The sequence below is a fragment of the Camelina sativa genome, chromosome 3 (assembly GCF_000633955.1).
Source record: "Camelina sativa cultivar DH55 chromosome 3, Cs, whole genome shotgun sequence".
NCBI lineage: Eukaryota > Viridiplantae > Streptophyta > Magnoliopsida > Brassicales > Brassicaceae > Camelina > Camelina sativa.
In genome coordinates, this window is record NC_025687.1 from 3,401,068 (window position 1) to 3,421,745 (window position 20,678).

The 20,678-nt window shown below is 37.5% G+C and overlaps 7 protein-coding genes and 1 long non-coding RNA gene across 11 annotated transcripts in view; 1 reads left to right on the top strand and 7 right to left on the bottom strand.

The window, feature by feature from the left end:
- LOC104778617 (cation/H(+) antiporter 5-like) overlaps positions 1–1,011 on the bottom strand; it is a 3,795-nt gene extending 2,784 nt beyond the window's left edge. Inside the window, exons 1-2 of the mRNA XM_019239538.1 lie at positions 718–1,011; positions 11–629 (exon numbers count right to left, since the gene is read on the bottom strand). Coding sequence (XP_019095083.1) covers positions 11–629; positions 718–1,011 — 913 coding nt within the window. The remainder of the gene's footprint in view (positions 1–10; positions 630–717) is intronic.
- Positions 1,470–2,401, bottom strand: LOC104766341 (uncharacterized protein At1g08160). Its single transcript, XM_010490214.1, has one exon. It carries the CDS (start codon positions 2,334–2,336, stop codon positions 1,671–1,673), a length of 666 nt encoding a protein of 221 aa, XP_010488516.1. The 5' UTR covers positions 2,337–2,401; the 3' UTR covers positions 1,470–1,670.
- Positions 3,797–4,437, bottom strand: LOC109131024. Its single transcript, XR_002036757.1, has 2 exons — positions 4,198–4,437; positions 3,797–4,105 (listed from the first exon to the last, which is right to left on the bottom strand). It is a non-coding gene; the product is annotated as an uncharacterized LOC109131024 (long non-coding RNA).
- On the bottom strand, positions 5,349–6,121 carry LOC104766352 (histone H2B.2-like). Its single transcript, XM_010490221.2, has one exon. It carries the CDS (start codon positions 6,106–6,108, stop codon positions 5,488–5,490), a length of 621 nt encoding a protein of 206 aa, XP_010488523.1. The 5' UTR covers positions 6,109–6,121; the 3' UTR covers positions 5,349–5,487.
- LOC104766360 (cyclin-dependent protein kinase inhibitor SMR2-like) lies at positions 7,073–7,788 on the bottom strand. Its single transcript, XM_010490233.2, has one exon. The coding sequence runs from the start codon at positions 7,548–7,550 to the stop codon at positions 7,191–7,193; it is 360 nt and encodes a 119-aa protein (XP_010488535.1). The 5' UTR covers positions 7,551–7,788; the 3' UTR covers positions 7,073–7,190.
- Positions 8,634–10,308, bottom strand: LOC104766369 (protein DETOXIFICATION 12-like). 4 transcript variants are annotated; one of them, XM_010490253.2, is made up of 5 exons: positions 10,010–10,308; positions 9,758–9,912; positions 9,312–9,529; positions 9,065–9,228; positions 8,634–8,916 (listed from the first exon to the last, which is right to left on the bottom strand). In XM_010490253.2, exons 1-4 carry the CDS (start codon positions 10,082–10,084, stop codon positions 9,143–9,145), a joined length of 534 nt encoding a protein of 177 aa, XP_010488555.1. In that variant the 5' UTR covers positions 10,085–10,308; the 3' UTR covers positions 8,634–8,916; positions 9,065–9,142. The 4 variants fall into 4 exon arrangements, 2 of the variants coding, with proteins under 2 accessions (XP_010488555.1, XP_010488546.1); XM_010490244.2 differs by having other exon boundaries at positions 9,312–9,559; positions 10,010–10,306; XR_764020.2 differs by having other exon boundaries at positions 9,065–9,411; positions 10,010–10,306.
- LOC104766389 (vacuolar protein sorting-associated protein 41 homolog) lies at positions 11,929–17,555 on the top strand. The gene is made up of 19 exons (XM_010490269.1): positions 11,929–12,356; positions 12,612–12,887; positions 12,959–13,138; positions 13,250–13,507; positions 13,601–13,733; positions 13,822–13,912; positions 14,009–14,111; positions 14,259–14,362; positions 14,448–14,541; positions 14,963–15,118; positions 15,198–15,260; positions 15,369–15,434; positions 15,546–15,746; positions 15,835–15,912; positions 16,002–16,121; positions 16,257–16,337; positions 16,444–16,529; positions 16,705–16,786; positions 16,873–17,555. Exons 1-19 carry the CDS (start codon positions 12,093–12,095, stop codon positions 17,344–17,346), a joined length of 2,910 nt encoding a protein of 969 aa, XP_010488571.1. The 5' UTR covers positions 11,929–12,092; the 3' UTR covers positions 17,347–17,555.
- Positions 17,983–20,678, bottom strand: part of LOC104778618 (UDP-D-apiose/UDP-D-xylose synthase 2-like) — a 3,923-nt gene continuing 1,227 nt past the window's right edge. Inside the window, exons 3-9 of the mRNA XM_010503072.1 lie at positions 20,473–20,580; positions 19,939–20,053; positions 19,722–19,855; positions 19,533–19,634; positions 19,356–19,448; positions 19,137–19,272; positions 17,983–18,491 (exon numbers count right to left, since the gene is read on the bottom strand). Of these exons, the coding sequence (XP_010501374.1) occupies positions 18,379–18,491; positions 19,137–19,272; positions 19,356–19,448; positions 19,533–19,634; positions 19,722–19,855; positions 19,939–20,053; positions 20,473–20,580 (801 nt within the window). The 3' untranslated portion in view covers positions 17,983–18,378. The remainder of the gene's footprint in view (positions 18,492–19,136; positions 19,273–19,355; positions 19,449–19,532; positions 19,635–19,721; positions 19,856–19,938; positions 20,054–20,472; positions 20,581–20,678) is intronic.

Here is a 20,678-nt window from a genome sequence, read left to right on the forward strand (position 1 = left end):
TAGAAACTACCGAAGGCCAAAATCATGATGATGTAGATGAAGCATTCCTTCACGGGTCTCTCTTCCGGTGTCCGTCTGATCACCCAAAACATGGCAGGTCTCACAACACAAATCATGACTATGACATATCCGACAAGTCCTACGCCTTGCATGGAAGAAACCCTCCAGTCCGACCACGCCACAAGGGCAACTAGATTAACACCAAAACCCGTTACATCCGCCACCATAGCCGTCGAAAGCACAATCCTGCCGAACTCTGAGTGGTTGATCTGGAGATCTCTTATTAGCCTTGAGATACCCGTGAACGCTGAGATGGACTGCATGAATAGAATTGTCCTGTATTCAACTCCTGTCAAGTATTTCCCCCCTGTCTCTCTTAGCTTACCAAACACCATGTTAGCCACGAAAATGGGGAAAAGAACTGTGACCATTCCTGTTACTACCACTTTTGAACCTGTTTTCTTAACCATCCCAACATCCATCTTAACACCTTCGAGGAACCAATAAAGGACAAAAGCGAAGCCACCAATCGTATCAGGGACTTTTGGCCTAAGATCATCCGGAAAAAATATTTGTTTGACCGTCCAGTCATCCGGCAAAAGACTTGTTTGGCTCAAAGCTGCCCCGGCCTTTTAACATTTTCAATAAATTTCCCATCAATCAAAGCCAAAACAAAAAAAAATAAAAATATTCAAACTAAAGAACAAAATCTCTTACAAGCATCATGGAGGTGAACTTTGGCACCGGGAGACGTAACTTCTTTAGCAAGAAATAGAAAAATTGCCATAAACAGAGTACTGAAACGATTACGGCCTCGGTAACGGGAAGACTGTATTCCCAGAACGTCAACCCTTTTGAATGTAATAGTCGCATCTCCCACATGCCACCAGAGCTCACAACATGAGGTAGTTGTTCGCAGAACAAGGTCCCGTCTTCACTTATGCCATATCCACGATATGAGAACTCGGCCCAGTAGGATGCGTTATAAAATGTATCCATTTCTTCTTCCATCGCTGATGGCTCGATTAGTCTATTTCTTCTCTGGAGAAGAAGAAATCAACTGGGAAGGGATTTACAGTTTCCAGAAAAAATACAAACACACAGAAATCTTCGTGTCACTTTTGTCTTTATTAAAAGGAATTGACGCGCTGCTAAAAATAGTTGTTAATCTCTGTCTCTCTACATATTTTTTTTTGTTAACTGTCTGTTTATCTGGTGGCTAGTTTATGTTTGTTTTACCTCTCTGCTTAATTAGGAACCTCCATCAAATAGTTTATGTTGGTTATATCAAATTTTTGTTAGAGATCCCCGACATATCCGGGCAACGTACTAGTTTTGCATTTAATCTCAGGTTTTCACATAAGAATCTAGCTATGTTCTGAAATAATTGTAGGTTTTCAATAAAGTTACAAATATTATTGAATCAATATAAAATCCATATTTCAAAAAATTGAATATACTTACGGAACAATTAAAAAAAAAATGTAGAGCATTTTAATCCAAAAAAAAAAGAATAATTAATTATGAAAAGACAATTGGAATGACTGGCAGACAAGAACAAAACCAAAAGACGAAACTTTGAAAGAAAAACACACACACAATCAATCAATCAAGGACACGTAGCAAATTTGCACACAAATGGAACCAATGCAAGTTGATAATAGTTCAAACTAAAGACGAGTTCGGCATAACACTCTCTGGAATCCATCTAAGGAGCTCGCCGTAACGTTGATCATAATTGGCGTACACACAGCCTTCAACGTACGTCTCCTCGACCTGAATATCCACGTCTTGTAGCTCACTCTAGCAGTTATATACACTTCCATTTCGATCGTCCCTTTCGCTTTTTCAGCCCTCAAGTCCTTGGCATTGAACTTAGACAGTGCCACGTTATGCGACACAAGCTGCGTCTCGATCCTCGTCTCGTTCTTAGAACGTTGCTTGAACGGAGAGATCTCTTTGTGAGCAACCGACTGGTTATGGTGAGCCGTGGAGATATGCATGGAGTGGTATCTTACGGAGACATGTTTCTCCGGGTTGTATGATTTGATCACATAGCTGAATTTGGCGTTAATGTGATCGTCTTTGTTTCCTATAGCAAAATCTTGGACCGACGCGGCTTCTACCGTGTAGATGAGTCGCTTTGGCCTGAGGGTGAGGTATGTGATCAATATAGCGAGACCCACAAGGAGTCCTAAGAGGACGAGGGCGACGATGATGCATAGGACAGGGTTCATACGCCTGCCCGGAAGCGCTTGTGGTCGAGGTTGCGATTGCGTTAGCGATTGTGGTTGCGTTCGCCGAGGAGGTTGGTGAGCTTGGTTTGGAGGAACCATTGTCAGAGAAGATTTCTACGTACTTGTAGTTAATTGTTTGGGAAAGGATAGAGAGAGCAAAAGGATTAATTTGATTGCTTTGCTTATGGTTCGATACTTATATAAATATATAAATACGGACAGTTAGATTCTTTGCCTTTGTATAAGGATTAGTCCCAAAACTATTGATTGAATACTCTTAATTCTTTAGCATTGCTTGTGAATAAATCAAGAAATCTCGGAAGCTGGAAGATTCCTACTTTATTTTATTTTATTTTTCTTCTTGGTTTAATTCTTTGCTTCTTGTTGCAACGTTAGATATTTATAAGTTATAACTATCAATAATAGTTTAGCTGTAAATTTGGTCGTATATATGTATATCTAAACATCAACGATCTCATTCACATAAATATTACAATTTTCATTAACACTCACAAAAATAATATAGAAAGAGATTCTATGTAATTGCTAATTGGTTTTAACTTAGTTATCAACAAAATCAACATTCTGGTCTTCACATGTTTTACCCAACAAAAAAAAAAAAAATCAACATTCTGATTCACATGTAAGTATTTTACAGTTTCGGTAACAGAGAAGAATGACTTGAGATTAAAGCCTAAAAGTATTTTTGAAGAGAGATAAATTCCAATTTACAGTACTTTAACTAACATTGTTAATCTGGTACGATTAATTATGCTACTTTGCTTTGTCGAAAGCCTTTATAACTTTTCCTTTCCAAAGATGTGTTAACGGAAAAAAGATGGTCAGAAAAAAAAAACTATTGCGGGGAAAATAAGAAAAAAATTTCGAACAACTTTTTCTGCAGAAATATACTCCCCTGCATTTTGTTTGGCCAACTGTAACGTCTTCTGCAGAAATAAATTCACATCCATACGTATCAAAAATTCAAAATAAGACATATGATACGACAGCCCGGTTCACTTGAATGTGCCCAACCATAAGGTCCATAACACTCAAGCTGAATCAGAGTCTCCCCTCTTTTAACTTCAGCACCTAAGCCTTTCTTTCCGTTAGACTTCTGTCTCTTATGTTACTACGATATTAATTTTAACGCCTGACAACCACATATGCAGCGAATGCTCAGAATAGGTCTTGTTCTTCGTATGCTCCGGTTCAACTGTCGGAAAAAGAAAAAAAAAAAAAATTGTCGGTTCATAACTTAGGGCTTAAGGGGAGTGCTTTAACAAATTTGGGCCCAGGCCCAGTGGGCATCTGTTTCGTCGTCGACTCGCCGGGGAATTCCAGAACAAAGCAACGTGGAGGCTTCTTTCTTATTGTAACTTTTTTTTCTCTTTTCTAAATTTTGTTCATGTAACAAGAAACACGGTCGATCAGATCAAAACCTATTCATAGTGCATGGTCTTTTGTTGTTATTATCACCTTCAATCAAGTGTGCGCTCGATCGATCGAGTTAAAAGTTGTTTTCTTTTCAGCAGAAAGCGAAATATGTGTTGCTCAGCTCTCGTCAAACAAAAACACGTTGGTGCGAAGTATGTGTTCCATTCAACCGATATAACCAGAAGAATTACTACAAATAGATAAATCAACAGTAAAAATTTAAAATTAAAATCAAGAGAAACATTGCCAAAGGTTCCGAAGTTGCCCGATCAGAGAGAAAGATACATAATGTTCAAGTCTTGTCCATTGCGGTTGCCGTTAACCATACGTTTTCAAGTTGGTCAAAATCTCGATCTCTCTTCTCGTCCCAACATGTTCACCAACTCTTCTTACTATACCGTATAGCTAGTAGCTATGGGTGATCCCTTAAACTGGTTCAGGACAAGATCAGAAGAATAAGCATAGTTATTAGAAGAATAGAGGCAAAGAGAAAAATGATAATAATCATCATTAAACGACTAACCAGCTGAAGACCTTCGTCTTGAGATATTGGCCCTTCTTTGCTGTTATTGTTAGCCATATGCTTCCGGGTAACAGATGCCGATCATAAGTTGTGGAAGATACAGGAAGAGGGTTTTATATATAGAAAATGCATGTGACTAGAGTAGTGAAACTTGAGAAAAAGTTATTGCGAAGTGATGATACATGCTTTTTTGTACTATAAAGTATGCTTTTGTAATTAGTATAATCAACTCAAAGAGAAAAAAAATACAGTTGAAGTGGGATCTATTTTTCTTTTTGACGTTTTTCTTTTGTGATATATTTCAACAAATGGAATAACTAGCGGAATATTCCTTTTGGTGTTGCTTATGCACAAATTGATATTGTTTTCTACACACTACATGTTTGCATTCTGTTATTTGGTTTGTGTATATGCGGTATACAAGCTATAGACAAACACACACATACACGTTCTCACGTGTATATGTATAGTTCGTGGTGGAGACTGAAGGAGGAGAAAGGATCTTCCAAGGGATATGCGGCGACCAACTTCAATGCTCAGCATGCAATGACTCCTTTTACTTTTACCTTTTTCCATTCCCATTAACTTTTCCCTTTTTCTGCATCACTTGTCAATAGCTCTGTTTCAACAAACGCACACATGATCCCATAATGTTAGCCTGTTAGGTATTATCTTACTCTAGTGGATTTTATAAATTTTGACACATTAATATATCATTTGGAAAAGCAACCAATTTATGCCCGATCGAACTATTACATTATGTTACGAACGTAGTGACATGTACATATTTTTCAAGCTTATATTTTTTCCATTACCTAACAAAAAGATGGCTGTACCAAAAAAAAAGAGAGCTAAAACATACACTAATCCAACATATTTCGTTAAATCATGAACAGATCAGTCAGCTATCACGTCAATGTCCATTGTTATGTTAGTTATCGTGTCATAACCTTTTACAAGAAAAATGTTAAATTTCTGTATGTAAATGGTATCATTCCACTGATTTAAAATATATACTTACTAAGAATTCTGTTTTTTTTTTGAGGTCCAATTGTCGTTCTTATTTGTACAGGAAAAACTACATGAAAGCAAAACAAATCAGGATTCAAATTATCAAGTACGTAGATCTCCTTTTTTGACGACAACAAATATTTTCCAGAACGGAGAACATGAAAACTAAATGATCACATTACTAAAGAAACCATACTCTACAAGTCAAACCTTCCCCTAACAGTCAACGATGGAAAAAACATTACAAGAAAAAGATACAACGATTAGAGAATCAAAACACTAACGTTTCCTACTATCATAAGCAACATAGTTACTAATAGCTTTTGAGCCTTCAGCGACGGCATGGCGGCTAAGCTCACCAGGCAGAACCAGCCTAACCGCTGCTTCGATCTCCCTTGACGACAAGGTCCTCCGCTTAGTATAATCGCCTAACCTCGCCGCCTCCTGCGATATCCTCTCGAACATATCTCCCATAAACATGTTCACCACCGTCATGGCTTTCGACGTTATCCCTAACTCAGGATGCACCTGCTTCAACACCTTATACACATATCTCCTATACTCATCACCCGCCAAATCATCTCTCTTCTTCTTTTTCTTCTTCTTTTTCTTCTCCTCGACCTTATTAGCCTTCTTCTTCACGGTACCTTCACTCGTGGATGCCGGAGTTTCCGGCGGCTGAGGTGACCGTTCTTCTGGAACCTCCACGGGAATCTCAACCGTAGTAAAGTTTTCTCCGACGGGAATGGAGAAAGTGAGATCTTGCGTCTCTTGATCGTTCTCTGTGATCTCTGTGGTCACATTCGGATCTTCTCCTTCCGTTACAGTAACTTTGACTGTCTCCTCCACTACTTTCTTCTTCCTCGTCACGGAAACCACCTTTGGTTTTCTCGGTGCCATTTTTCTTCGTTAGTAAAACCGTAAATGTTGTTGAGATATAATAAGAAGGCGCTTTTGATATGCGGTAACAGTAATTCTTAGATTGACATGTGGTGAAACGTGTCGTTCAGATACCTTATCGTTGGTGATTAACTGCCCTCGTGGTGTTTGTAAAAATTCAAAAAAATTAAAAAAAAAAAAAAGTAAGAAAACATATCCAGTGGCCCACAATATGCTGTGACCCAAACCCGGCGCAGGCATACATTAAATGGGCCAAAATAACCAGATTTAAGTGGGCCGAAACTAAACGGGTCTTAAAAACCTGTACGGCTGAGTATGCTGTCGATAATTTTTTTGTTCTATTGATTTTTTTCAGTATGTATATGTGACCAAAGAACACCACGATCACCCGTTCAACAACACCAGTTTAATTTAAAAACCAAGTTTCGTCCCCAAAACCAGCGTAATTGCAAACTACTTTTATTTAATTTTACAATTTATCACTAATGAGTTTAATTTCAGGATTAATTCGATTTCAAATTGCAAATTTTAAGCATGTTTGGAGGCCACTAATTATTTGATCGCCAGAAAGCTGATCTTACGATATCTTTTTCGTTTCTCCTATTTATAATTTTCTTTCTTTATCATGGTCCGTGGAAGCAAACAAGATTATCAAAAAAATGATCCAAGATAACGTTCGAAGAAAGCAATTAATTATCATTATGATCTAATCTTTAATTTAATTATGTTGTGCTTGATGTCTGAATTAGATCATTGACAAGTTTTCACTTACCAAACGAAAGTAAATACTATGTTTCCAACTGTAATTAAGCACCTAAAGATTACATAATTCACCTACTAGTCCACATGATATCTAAGTTCTTTGTTATTTCTAAATCGTAGAAACAAAATCCATACCTTCTTTTGAGACATGAGAATCAAATTGTTAAAGAAGACAAAGGAAGATCGATATATACAAAAATCATGTAACACGAATTCGGACTAAAAGATTATTATAGGTATATAATAAAGCGATCGAAAATTCATCTGTGAAGTAAAGAAACAAGAGTACTATATCTACAGAACAGAATCAAATTTATGATTCAAGCACTATTACTCCTTCGTTTCTTACGGACAGGGTTTGGTTCGTGAACAAATAAAGTCTCTACCTCTTGGCTTCCGACGTCGGTGGCTTCGAAGAACCGAAGATCTTTGGACAATCTTTTCTTCTTTTTCAGACAAACCTCACGCGGTCGTTTTCTTGGCGGTGGAGGACATGTTTCCACTTCGGGAATCTTGTGATCACTCGACGTTGGTGTACACAGAGATTCCAACAACTCTTCTTTCTTCAATGACTCTTGATGATCTTCTTCTTCTTCTTCTTCTTCTTCTTCTTCTTCTTGGCTCCTGGGTTTGTGCTCTACTGTCTTTTCTTCTTCTAGGGGTTCGAGAACCTTAGACATGGTCACATGGATGTGAAAGTTTCGTGGGGTTTTTTACCTTCCAAAGGAAAGAATATTAATTCGAAAGTGAGTATTGGAATCTAGAAAGTGATAGGGGCAGAGAGAGAGAGAAAGAGAAAGAGAAAGAGAGATTAAAGAGTTTGTATTTTGCGATAATGTCCATGTTGTGTTAATCTTGAATGAATATTCGGATATTCAACACTCTTTTTTTGGTTTGGGAAATTTAGTAAGTGAAACTTTTCAACTGCCCCCTTGTGTCCAAAACCCTAAAGAACTACAGGAGTCAATTAGTAGTTAGTTAGATTTATAATTTATTTGTGTGTTTTGCGTCATTTATTTGTATACTGATTTGGTTAACCATGAAAGAATTAGCAATAATTATCTACTACTAAAAAAATGTAATTTTAATGGAGAAGCTTATCCCAAAAATATGTCTCGTGTGTCACATCATTCTTCGATTGAATGTCTAAATACGTACAAATGGTTGGCATAGGATACCATTTTACCATTTAAAATAAAATATAAATAATATTTCATTTTTCATAATTGATGAACACTTTCCTACTCGCCGCTTGGAATTATTCGCTACTTCTCAGCCTATCTTATTAACCAATCAGATACGGCCATGTCATCCTCCACTTTGGTTTATTTTGAAAGATTTGAGTTGCTCATAGTTTACTAGATAGGTCTTTCTGATGAACAAATACAAGTAGATGATCACTGTGCGTCTGTGCGTACAACACATTGGTTGTGACACTAAAAAAAGCCATTAATTACGATAGTTTTGAATTGAGTATCAGCATATAATTCCCAAGAAGCATGATTACCGCGGATCCAATGAGAATCGCATTTATAGGCCAAAAAAGAATGTACAGTCATGGCCCCTACATCTCCCTGATGACCAATAACAACCTAAAAGGACTATGTTATTTCTCTTATAAAGCTTGATCTACGACGATCAAACCCATTGCACAACCTCAAATTAGTGTCTCTAACTTTTAATAATATTAATCTAAGTTTTGATCTTCATCCCCTTGATTTTATTTTTTCTTCTTCCATTAGTCATCCCTAAATATGGGTGTCTTAAATTTTTATTAAAAATGTTTTGTAAGTAGAGAAGGAGAGGAAAGTGGACAAGAAGAAATAGGAGAATAAGAAGAACTGAAGCAAATTACATTAAGGCTGTCTGAACTGAGCAACAGTTACCATCTACCGTTTTATCCTATCATAATTGAAGTACTTTATCGTGTGAATAAAAGTAACTAGAATGGAAGTACTTTATCGTGTGAGACAGAGCACTTTCACCTACAAGCCAATAAGTCCAAGGAAATAAGGAACTAGGATTTGGAGGTAACAACATTTTCACCTGCAAGCCAATAAGTCCAAAAACACATTTAACCAACAAGAAGTAAGGAGGTGATGTTCTCAATTTTCACTAACTACTTGAGAAGTGAGAACATTCGTAAGAAGAGGAGAAACACACTTCAAAATGCAGAGCATGTAATTTTGTTTACCTTGCCATTGTTTAACGTTTTCCAGACATAATCTTATGGCCAAAAACAGAATGCACTCCCAACCTTAATGAAGAAACATCAATAGCCAAAGAGAACCATCATACATGTGCAATCCCTCGAGTTCACAACTCTAAAATAATCCTTATGAACAGCCGTAAGCAAACCTATCATCATCACCAAATTACAGGAAAGACCAAGGAACAGAACAAGTTTAACTGCAGAGTGATGCAGAGAGGTGAGATCAAACTCTGGTTTTGAAAGAAGCGAGTGAAAGGCTGTAGAACAGAGTAAGCAAAGAGTCCAGGGATAAGCCAGGCAGCAGGGTCTTGTCCCAGGAACACAAGAAGCTTTTCCATGTTGAGCCAAACGAGAGAAAGAGGGATACACACCAAAGCAAGACAAAACATGGCTGTGTAAGTCTGAACATCTAGTTTCCGATATAGCTTAGCTCCGAAAGCTTGACCGCTCAAAGTATCCAAGGCAAACAAGACAAGACTTAAAACAAGAAACAAGAAGCTATCAATTTATTCTACATCTACTTAGTTATCATGGTTCTGCATCTACTTAGAAAGCTATTACAATCTAGTCTCAACAATTATGTGACCATATTAAAAACAAATTAATCAAGATATCAACTATCAGGCAAAGGTAGTTCTTTCTCATAAGACGAGCAGTTGGATATAGAAATCAAACCTGAGGAATGAGTTGACGCTTTGGTTCCCTGACTGATTTGAGAGGAGATTGTAGAGAGGAAGGGCTAGCCTTTTGCAAGCAACATTGAGATTGGTACAATTCTTGGATACACTGACCGGGGTGCTGGATTTAGCATCATCAAACAAAGACTTGACCTGCATAAAAACATCACACACAGATGAATTGCCAATAAACAAACGAAGAAGAAAAAGCAGAGGCAAAGAGAATAAGGATACAAGTAGCGAAACAAACCTTGGATCGAATCAGCTCTGATCGAATCGAATCTCGTAGACGACGAGGCGAGATCTCTTTCTCCAGTGTATTCATCAACCGATCTCGATAAGTTTTGATTTCGTGTTTCTTTGTTTTGATGTTGTCGAAAGAGAATGAGAAGAAAAGACAGAAAAAAAAAAACAAAACAAACCGATACTAACCAATAAACTAATGACACGTACGAGGTCTGTGAGGATGTAAATTGATCTGGGTAGAGATCTGTGTCTCACAAAATATGGGATTAAAACTTTTTTTTTTTTTGATTATATTATTAAACAAACAAAAGACATCCGACGGGATGTGCATTGGCCATGCTCTCATGACATATGAAGTTGGAAAAGATATATATCTGCATCATCAGAACTGAAGAGTCTTCATGACTTCATCTGTTAAATGAAAAACAAGATTTTGTTTCGACCATCTTCTTCCATATATAGTTTTCAAATACGGATCGACTTCGAAAGTACTGTCTTGCACTAGTGACCAAAATCTTTACATGAGTGCTGAGATGAGGTGTAAGAGAAACTCTGAAACACACTTTTAAAATCTGAACCATGTTATAGTTAGTTTAGTACTACTAATATGGACAGTTGTTTCGAAATTGATTGCCAACATAAACTAATCAGTACTGATTTATGTCGATGCAGACACTAAATCAACATCAACATGCATATACACTTCAATTGGGGACAAACTCAAAATATATATGTTTGGGTTGATTGATCAAGTAATTTGTAGAACATAAATTTCAAAGTAAAATAAAATGTAATATAATTCCGTCACAAAGAAAACATCATTTAGCCATGACACTACTAGCAAAAAGTGAGAAATTAAAAGAACATGGTTATGAATACAATTGTCTACGCTAAAGAGGAAAAAAAGGCATCAATAAAGTAGTGAAGAAAATGACATTTTTTTTTAACTAATTTTTTTGTTTAGAAAGTTAAGAGGAAAGCTGTAATGAGGATACAAAGAATATATATAAAACCATATACATAGAGTCAAATTAAAAAGACTTTACAAAGATTCCTTGAATTTTCAGGCTAAAACATATGTAAACTAAAACATAATAGAAAGATAGATTCTAAATCACCAAAAAAAACATGCATGTGTTGCCGGAAGATGGAGTTTGTTGGGGTAGGAATTGGCCCACATACCGACTTAAACTAAGAACAAACTGAAAGTAATTTTGGAATTTGATTAAATCGATATATCTTGGGTAAAACCTGTTAAATGAGCTTGTGGGCAAAAGTCCACAAACGTCACCAAGTCGAGCTCCCACTCTAAACCTTTCAAACGCATAAAAAGAAGAAAATATACAAGATTTAGTTCTAAATTTAAGGAAGTGTTAATTACCTTAATAGATTTCAAATCTTTTTCTATTCAAGCGTGGAATCAAGTTATTAGGAGAGATTTGTTAATTGAATTTGTTTATCCCCCCTTAAACAAATTATAGTATGAAGAGTTGATATTTGTTTTGGTTCTTGAGATTCTTCACTTTATCAGTTAGAGAACCAAAGAGTCGTGGTATGTATCTGTGTCGCAAAAGAATCTAATAGTATTTCTCTAATTAGATCGTGTGTAGGCAAAGGCAAAAGCTTTCAAGTTCTATGATTAGGACTAGTAGTGCTTTTGCTTCTTTATGTTTCCAAACAACCTTTAAAGAAAACAACTCTGAACAAGTTTTTAACATTCTCGAGTTTCTTCATTGTTGCTGCTACTTGCTACGAGACTACACCACGTCCACGTCGTAACCAGTCTCGCACACGTGGCACCTTATTCTTTGTCGCCTTCCAAATCATTAATTAAAAACTTTTTATTTATTTTTATGTTCTTCTGTCATCTCCAATAATTTAATTTTATTTAATTTTAATTTTGACCGATACCAAAAAAACCTGAATTTTAATTTTAATTATGAAGAAGGATACAGAGAAGGGAGGAAGAAGAAGGGCAGATCTGTATTTTTTTTTTTTGTTCTTCTGTTGAAGTCTGATTTGATCTGATCGGAGGTATTGTGGAGGGAGGGATATATATTACTAGCAATTTCCCAGGTGGTATAATAATGGCTTCGGTTCCGCCTGAAAACGGCGTGGACGGAGATGACGAAAGAGAGGAGGAAGAGGATGAAGAGGAAGAGGAAGAAGAAGCAGAAGAAAACGGAGATGAGGCTGAGGAGGAGCCACGCCTCAAGTATCAGCGGATGGGTGGCAACGTACCTTCTTTGCTTTCTAATGACGCTGCTTCCTGCATCGCTGTTGCCGCCAGGATGATCGCTCTTGGTACTCACGACGGCACCGTACATATCCTCGATTTCCTCGGCAATCAGGCGAGTTCTTATTTTTGTTTTTGGCAATTCATTTTTTCTTTTGGGAATTTCGAACAATTTGAGGAGTTTGCGTGTCAATTTCAACATTTGAGGAGTTTTAGTGATATTCGTATGATGAGCTGAGGTTGATAGATGATGGCTACGTGCATTTCGTTAGGTTATCTTGGTTGGTGGTGGAACAGTTTTGTTAGTTTTGCTTTTTAGCTAATATATAGTTTGGTTCAGAGTATAATTTTTCCTTTTGCTTTTCTTCAGGTTAAAGAATTTCGTTCCCACACTGCTCCGGTTAATGACCTCAACTTTGACGATGAGGGAGAGTATATCGGAAGCTGTTCAGACGATGGTTCTGTCGTTATAAACAGTCTTTTCACTGATGATGAGAAGGTGAAATTTGATTATCATCGTCCCATGAAGGCTATTTCCTTGGACCCTGATTACACTAAAAACCAGTTAAAGAGGTTTGTAGCTGGTGGTTTGGCTGGTAACTTGTATATGAAATCCAAGAACTGGTTCGGCGGTTCTACAGACCAGGTTTGTGGGAATGTTGGGTATATTACGTTTTGTAATACAACTTACTCATTGTGAAGAGGCTGACTCTGTAGGTGCTGCATTCTGGGGAAGGTCCAATCCATTCTGTGAAATGGAGAGGAAGTCTTATTGCCTGGGCTAATGATGCTGGTGTTAAGGTTTATGATACAGCCAAAAAGCAGCGTGTTACTTTTATTGAAAAACCGCGGGGAAGCCCCAGGCCTGAGGCTTTGCTTCCCCACTTGGTTTGGCAGGTTAGTCTGGATAACTCATCTGATCTGTTTACTTCTTTAAGTTCACCCGACTAAATCCATATGTAACAGCATTGATTTGAAGGTTTTGTGTTTTTTTTTAATTGTTTACAGGATGATACTATCCTTGTGATTGGTTGGGGAACATCAGTTAAAATTGCTTCAATTAAATCAGACCAGCAAAAACCTGGAACATATAGGCAGATTCAGATGTCTAGTGTAAACCAAGTTGATATCGTTGCTTCTTTCCAAACCAGCTATTATATTTCAGGGATTGCTCCCTTTGGTGATTCTCTTGTTATTCTTGCTTATATACCCATTGAAGGAGATGGTGAGAAGGAATTTAGCACCACCACTACTGTATCGCGTCAGGTACTCTCTTCGTGGTGATTTTGGTGTTATAAATTGGGACATATTATGGCATTCCTTTTGGGAAGTTGGTGAGTCTGATTCTTAGTAATGCAGGGAAATGCCCAGAGACCTGAAGTACGCATTGTGTCGTGGAACAATGATGAACTTACAATGGATGCGCTTCCTGTACACGGCTTTGAGCATTACAAGGCGAAAGACTATTCCCTTGCTCATGCTCCTTTCCCAGGTCAGAATTTTGTTTGAAAGTAGTTTGTTTTCTTGGGGAAGGAAAGCCTATGTTTGAATACTTACTCGGAATATTGATGCGAATGTAGGTAGTAGCTATGGTGGGGGACAGTGGGCAGCTGGTGATGAACCAATATACTATATTGTTTCTCCGAAGGATGTTGTGATTGCCAAACCCAGGTAGATATCTTTGGTCACTGTTTCTTTTGTCCATGTTATTCCAAAGCTTTGTAGATGAACTTTGCGGTCACTAACTTATGATTTTTTTCTTGTTAGGGATGCTGAAGATCACATTAACTGGCTGTTGCAACATGGATTCCACGAGAAAGCCCTTGCAGCTGTTGAGGCTGGTGAAGGACGAACCGAACTTGTTGATAAGGTACTTTTTGGAAAATATTTAGTGATTAACCGTTTATTTGTCTTGCATTATGGTTCATACTCTTGCTCTCCACTTTTCTCAGCTTGTAAGCTCTCTTTTCTCTCTTGTGTTGGCAACTTTTAATTCTATCACAAGCGATTTATCTAGGTGGGAGCTGGGTATCTTGATCATCTGATTGTCGAAAGAAAATATGCTGAAGCAGCATCTTTATGTCCCAAATTGTTAAGAGGATCTGCTTCAGCCTGGGAGAGGTTTGAACAGATTATTATCTCTTATCCGCTAAGTGTTTATTTTTGGTTGTTGTATACTTATCTAAAATCGTGTTTCTCTTTTCAGGTGGGTTTTCCATTTTGCTCAACTACGCCAGCTACCTGTTCTTGTTCCATATATGCCTACGGATAACCCAAGGCTTAAGGATACGGTGTATGAGGTTTGTATATATCAACAATTTTTGTACAGATAGAACTTTTTTCGTCTTATCCCTTTGCAATTGTCTATACCCCTCTATCTATGTGATATAGTAAAAAACCAATAGAAGAAACAGGATAGTTTTATCAAGAAAAACTCAAAGGATACATGATGCCCCATAAGAGTGTTTGTTTGCATATCAGAACAGTGTGGTTTCCTTCAAATGAAAACAAACCCTTGAGTTTTTTAAACAAATTTATGTAAATGGTAGGCGCAAAACCAAATGCAAAAAAAAAAAACAGAAATAAAAACTGTCTGCTTTGGCGTTTGCGTCACCCTATACAAATATATTAGTCAAATAAATTTCACTTGTAAAAGCAAACTTATGTTTGAAAAAATTGAGGCATAAGATTTATTTTGAAGTTTATTTTTTGATGATGCAGGTTGCTCTAGTTGCACTGGCAACCAACCCTTCATACCACAAGGAGCTTTTGTCAGCTGTTAAATCGTGGCCACGTTCAGTATATTCTGCTTTGACTGTTATCTCGGCAATAGAGCCTCAGCTGAACACATCTTCAATGACCGATGCCCTCAAAGAGGTCAGCATTGTCTGTCATGTTAAACTGATGTTTATTAACATTTACGAATTTAGGGTTGTTTTATTATTTCATGTATCAGGCGCTGGCAGAGCTGTATGTAATTGATGGACAGTATCAGAAGGCCTTCTTGCTATATGCTGATGTACGTGTGTACTAAGAAAGTATCTGTAAAAGTATTTACCCCTGATCTTGTTCAGGCCTTCTTCCGTCTCTAGTCAGCTCAAATTTCCTTTTCCTTTTTTTTTCTCAGCTTCTCAAACCAGAAGTGTTTGATTTCATTGAGAAATACAGCTTGCATGAGGCAATTCGTGGAAAGGTATACAAGGAAATTTTCCCTCATTTTAAGACTTCTGACACTATGTCGTGGAACTTTCATAATTGTGTCACACAGACCGGTGAACTCTGTTTCCCTTATCTACTTGTGTAGGTGGTCCAGTTAATGTTGCTTGATTGCAAGCGTGCCACTGTCTTATTTATCCAAAATAGGGATTTGATTCCTCCATCTGAAGTTGTCCGACAGCTATTGAAAGCTAGCAAAAAATGTGATACAAGATATTACCTGTACTTATATCTGCATGCATTATTTGAAGTCAGTCATGATACTGGGAGGGATTTTCATGATATGCAGGTATGCGTAGTTAACTCAATATAAAGAATGATTTTCCTTTCTCTTTCTCTTTTGCATAAATATTTTCTGAATATTATACATGCTGCAGGTAGAACTATATGCAGAATACGATACTAAGATGCTGCTTCCATTCCTACGTAGCAGTCAACATTACAAGTTAGAAAAGGTAGTCAACATTAACATTACAGGCTAGACAGCCTACCGAACTATCTCTGGGTTATGTCATTGTGAACTTTATCTATTGCAACATTTCAGGCATATGAACTTTGTGTGAAGAAAGATTTTTTAAGAGAGCAAGTGTTTGTCCTGGGGAGGATGGGAAATGCAAAACAAGCTCTTGCAGTCATCATAAATAAATTGGGGGATATAGAAGAGGTAATTATCTAAATACTCTGTGTTCAGTACGTAGCTGTCTTCTTTCCACAATCCTTGTACTCTCTAATTGATGTCTTTCTGACTGGTTATATAGAAAACAAGCTATGGTATTTAAATTTGATCGATCTTCTGCAGGCTGTGGAATTTGTGTCCCTGCAGCACGATGATGATCTATGGGAAGAGCTGATTAAACAATGTCTAAACAAGCCCGAGATGGTAAAAAGTGTTTAAGCGAATCAAATCGCTACATATACTGGCCTTGATTTTAGGAATCCTTGTAGTATTGTTTCTTTAATCCTCTGTTTCTTGCCACAAATTTTAGGTGGGCTTGTTGTTGGAGCACACGGTTGGCAACCTCGATCCTCTTTACATTGTAAATATGGTCCCAAATGGCTTGGAAATACCTCGGTTAGTTTTAACTGTTACTCTAATTATTGAGTTTGTTTAATCACATGTTCTTTCTGATGCCAAGGCTTTCGTTTACCCAAAGCTATGTGCGCACACAAAGCACTGGCAATATCGTATGGCTTCTGATCATTTTTTGCAAAAATAATGTTCTCCTCATTGTTTCTTCTGCTTTCAGATTAAGGGATCGATTGGTCAAAATTGTAACAGATTACAGAACTGAAACATCTCTTAGACACGGTTGCAATGATATTCTCAAGGTACGAATTTAGTGTAACCAACATTCCTCTAATCATATATATCTGGAACAGACGCCAGGGAATTTGACATCGTTGTTGTTATATAGACGGATATTGTTAATCTTCTGGTCAAGTGCTTCAACGAAGCTAGGCGCGGGGTCTGCCTAAGCAACGAAGAAGACGATTCCCGTGCGAAGAGAGAAGACAATAATCGCTTATTCTCGCAGAGAACGGTAGTAGATAAATCTTTGAGCATAAAGATGACAGAGGTAAAGTCGAGGACAAGGGGAGATACACGGTGTTGTATGTGCTTCGATCCAGTCTCGATAAGAGGGGACACCGTGGTGGTCTTCTTCTGCTGCCATGCTTACCACATGACGTGCCTCATGGATGCTGCATTCAGCAGCAGCAATAACAAGACAACCAAAGGTTCGTCTGGGTATGAATACAGCTACGGTGTGGATGAAGAGGAAGAAGATGAGGAAGAAGATGAAGATGATGATGATGATGGAGACAGACCTGGACGGTCGCGTTTACGGTGCATATTATGCACTACTGCCGCCGCTGAGTCCGCTCGGTAGCTACCCCTTTTGTGCATGTTTGTGAAGTATTTTTGGTGTGCTTTCAAATTTTTACTTTTCTAAAGAAGAAAATGTTCATTGTTTGTTCTGTAGTCTAAATTATAGCAAAGAAAAAGAGAAAGGCGAGAGATAAGAAAACATATGATATGTATGCCAGAATTTGTGCCTTTGTATTATTTCCTGATGAGTGAAAAAGTGTTACGATTGAACTGACTGAGTTTTATAGAAAGGCCAAGTTTGTTTCTTCTCTTTCTCTTTACGTTTAGTCTGTAAATTATGTTATTTCCAAGATAACGCTTTAGCTCGTTTAGTCCATACCGGCAATGTACTTTTCAGTTTTGATTTTTTTTGGTTTACTCGTTATTCTTGTTGTTCGTCGTTTCGCTGAGTAATATACATATGTATCTTTGACCATCATCTTATTATTGTTTTGGTCGGCGATTTTTGGTTCTTTTAATGCATGACCATCCTACGATTTACTATGTAAACACTTTCTTTTTTTTGACATAGATTGTGAAACTAAATTTTTTAATAGTTTGATAGGCATTTCCATTTAAGGTACTGACAAATACAGAAACAAAGCGTGGATAAGCATAGATACACGCAAATACAGAAACAAAGCGTGGTACTGACAAATACAGAAACAAAGCGTGGATAGGCATTTCCATTTAAGGTACTGACAAATACAGAAACGAATACTGATAAGCATGGGTTGTCCACAGCAACACAAGCAAAAGCCAAACTCGCTCATTCCAACCAGACAAATACAGAAACAAAGCGTGGACAACCCATTCCCTTTTTAGTTACTGAGAAATACAAGATATAAAAAAGCTTCAACAACGAATTTAAAAACATAAACAGTAATACTATATAACAACGAAAACGTAAACTAGAATGAAACACAGTGATATATCATTTGCTTAGAATGGCCTAAAATAAGGGAAGAAAAGGTTTCTGTTGGGTGAATTAAAAAAAAAAAAATGGAATAGTTGACATCATATGATTTCGAAGTGTTTATAGGAGAGATGACCTCTAAGATGCGACTGGTTTTGAAGTGGCCTTCTTAATGGCTTCTGCATAGGTTGTGTGCTGGTAAGTTAAGGTTGACTCAAGTAAGTCCCAAAGTGACGTCTTCGGGTTCCATCCTAAATATTTGTCCACACCAAGTATTAGTTAGAAAACAATTGGTTATGTTAAAAGAGACAAAGCAAACAGGATAAAGAGGAAAATTACCAAGTTGACGGTTGATGATAGTCATGTCTGGGATCCTCTTGTCGCTGTCGTCATAACCTTCTCCATAAAATTCTTTGGAGCTCACGTCTATCGTAGGACTCTCGATAGCTGTCTCTCCACTCACTTTTGCGTAGACCTGTCATTTTGCAACATTTGAGTGTGCTGCTATAGTATATTGAAAATCAATTAAGAGTCTTCTCCGTGACCAATTTTCCTCACCTCAGTCATCATTTCAGCAAGTTGTCTTACTGTCACTTCATTGTTTGGGTTGCCTACATTGAAGATATGCCCATTGGCTCTCTCTGGGTTTTCCTGTTAAAATTCCCGCAAGCAAATTCAGATGCAACTTCTTTGGTAGCACTACAACTAACGAAATCGGCAATGAATGAAACTCACAATCATTAAAAGTACAGCTTCAATAGCATCTTTGATGTAGATGAAGGTTCTCTGTGATTCTCCACCATCCACAAGCTTGAGAGGCTCCCTTCGTAGAAGGTTCTGAAAATACCCCAAAGTGTTTTATTAAAAAAAAAAGCTGCAACGACAAAGNAAATTACCAAGTTGACGGTTGATGATAGTCATGTCTGGGATCCTCTTGTCGCTGTCGTCATAACCTTCTCCATAAAATTCTTTGGAGCTCACGTCTATCGTAGGACTCTCGATAGCTGTCTCTCCACTCACTTTTGCGTAGACCTGTCATTTTGCAACATTTGAGTGTGCTGCTATAGTATATTGAAAATCAATTAAGAGTCTTCTCCGTGACCAATTTTCCTCACCTCAGTCATCATTTCAGCAAGTTGTCTTACTGTCACTTCATTGTTTGGGTTGCCTACATTGAAGATATGCCCATTGGCTCTCTCTGGGTTTTCCTGTTAAAATTCCCGCAAGCAAATTCAGATGCAACTTCTTTGGTAGCACTACAACTAACGAAATCGGCAATGAATGAAACTCACAATCATTAAAAGTACAGCTTCAATAGCATCTTTGATGTAGATGAAGGTTCTCTGTGATTCTCCACCATCCACAAGCTTGAGAGGCTCCCTTCGTAGAAGGTTCTGAAAATACCCCAAAGTGTTTTATTAAAAAAAAAAGCTGCAACGACAAAGATTACTCTGGTTATTGGAATGAGTCTGTATACTTACGTTACTGAAGCACGCTAGGACCCGAGGGACACCCTCGCTAGGACCATCAATGCCGGGGATGAAATCCATCCTTGGTCCAATCCAGTTAAACGGTCTTACAATGGTGAACTCGAGTCCGTTCTCAGCACCCTCAGCTGAAACCACAAACAAGTAAAGTGAGAATGGTATTGTGTCAAGATAAAACTAATTTTCTTATCATGTAAACAAAACTGCATACCGTAGACAAGTCTCTCAATCAGTTGCTTTGCACATGCATATGACCACCTCTGCTTCTCAATAGAACCAAATATGCAAGGGGATACATCTTCTTTGAGTACATAAAATTCAGGATCCTGTAGAAAACGAGCATCATTCGTGAGAATTGAATAAATAACAGATACAAAGACAAAAGCAGTAAAAAAACACCAGATACTAACTAAATTTTACTTAACATAAGAAAGCTAAGCAAAAAGAAATATACAAAGACTCTCAGGAAGTAGTAGTTGGGGATTACAGCCATACTCAGGTCATTGCAATAAAAACTACATTTTCTCGAACATAGGTAAAGTGGATAGTGATAGGCTAAGAACAAATTTACTTTAATTCTCTATCTCAGAAAACGATGTCTTAACAACAATAGAATATAAAAATTCCTGTATCCATCTTAAGCGAGTGTGCCAATGTACAAAAAAATAAACACAGTTTCCTGATCCAGTAGACAGCTGACAATCAGCAATGACATGATCAGAGTGGGTAGGAGAAAAAGCCTGACCTGACGAAGAGGATGATCCTTGGGAAGAAAGCTTCCTATAGTTTTTCCATAAACTTCACAAGTGGAAAAGTGAATCAGACGCTTGTTGTTCTCTGAGCAGTACTTAACCTACATGCCCAAAACCAATGATAACTCAAAGTAATGTCACAACTAATATTCCTTAAACTTACAAAATTGCTCCACTAAACCAAAAAAAAAAAAAAAAA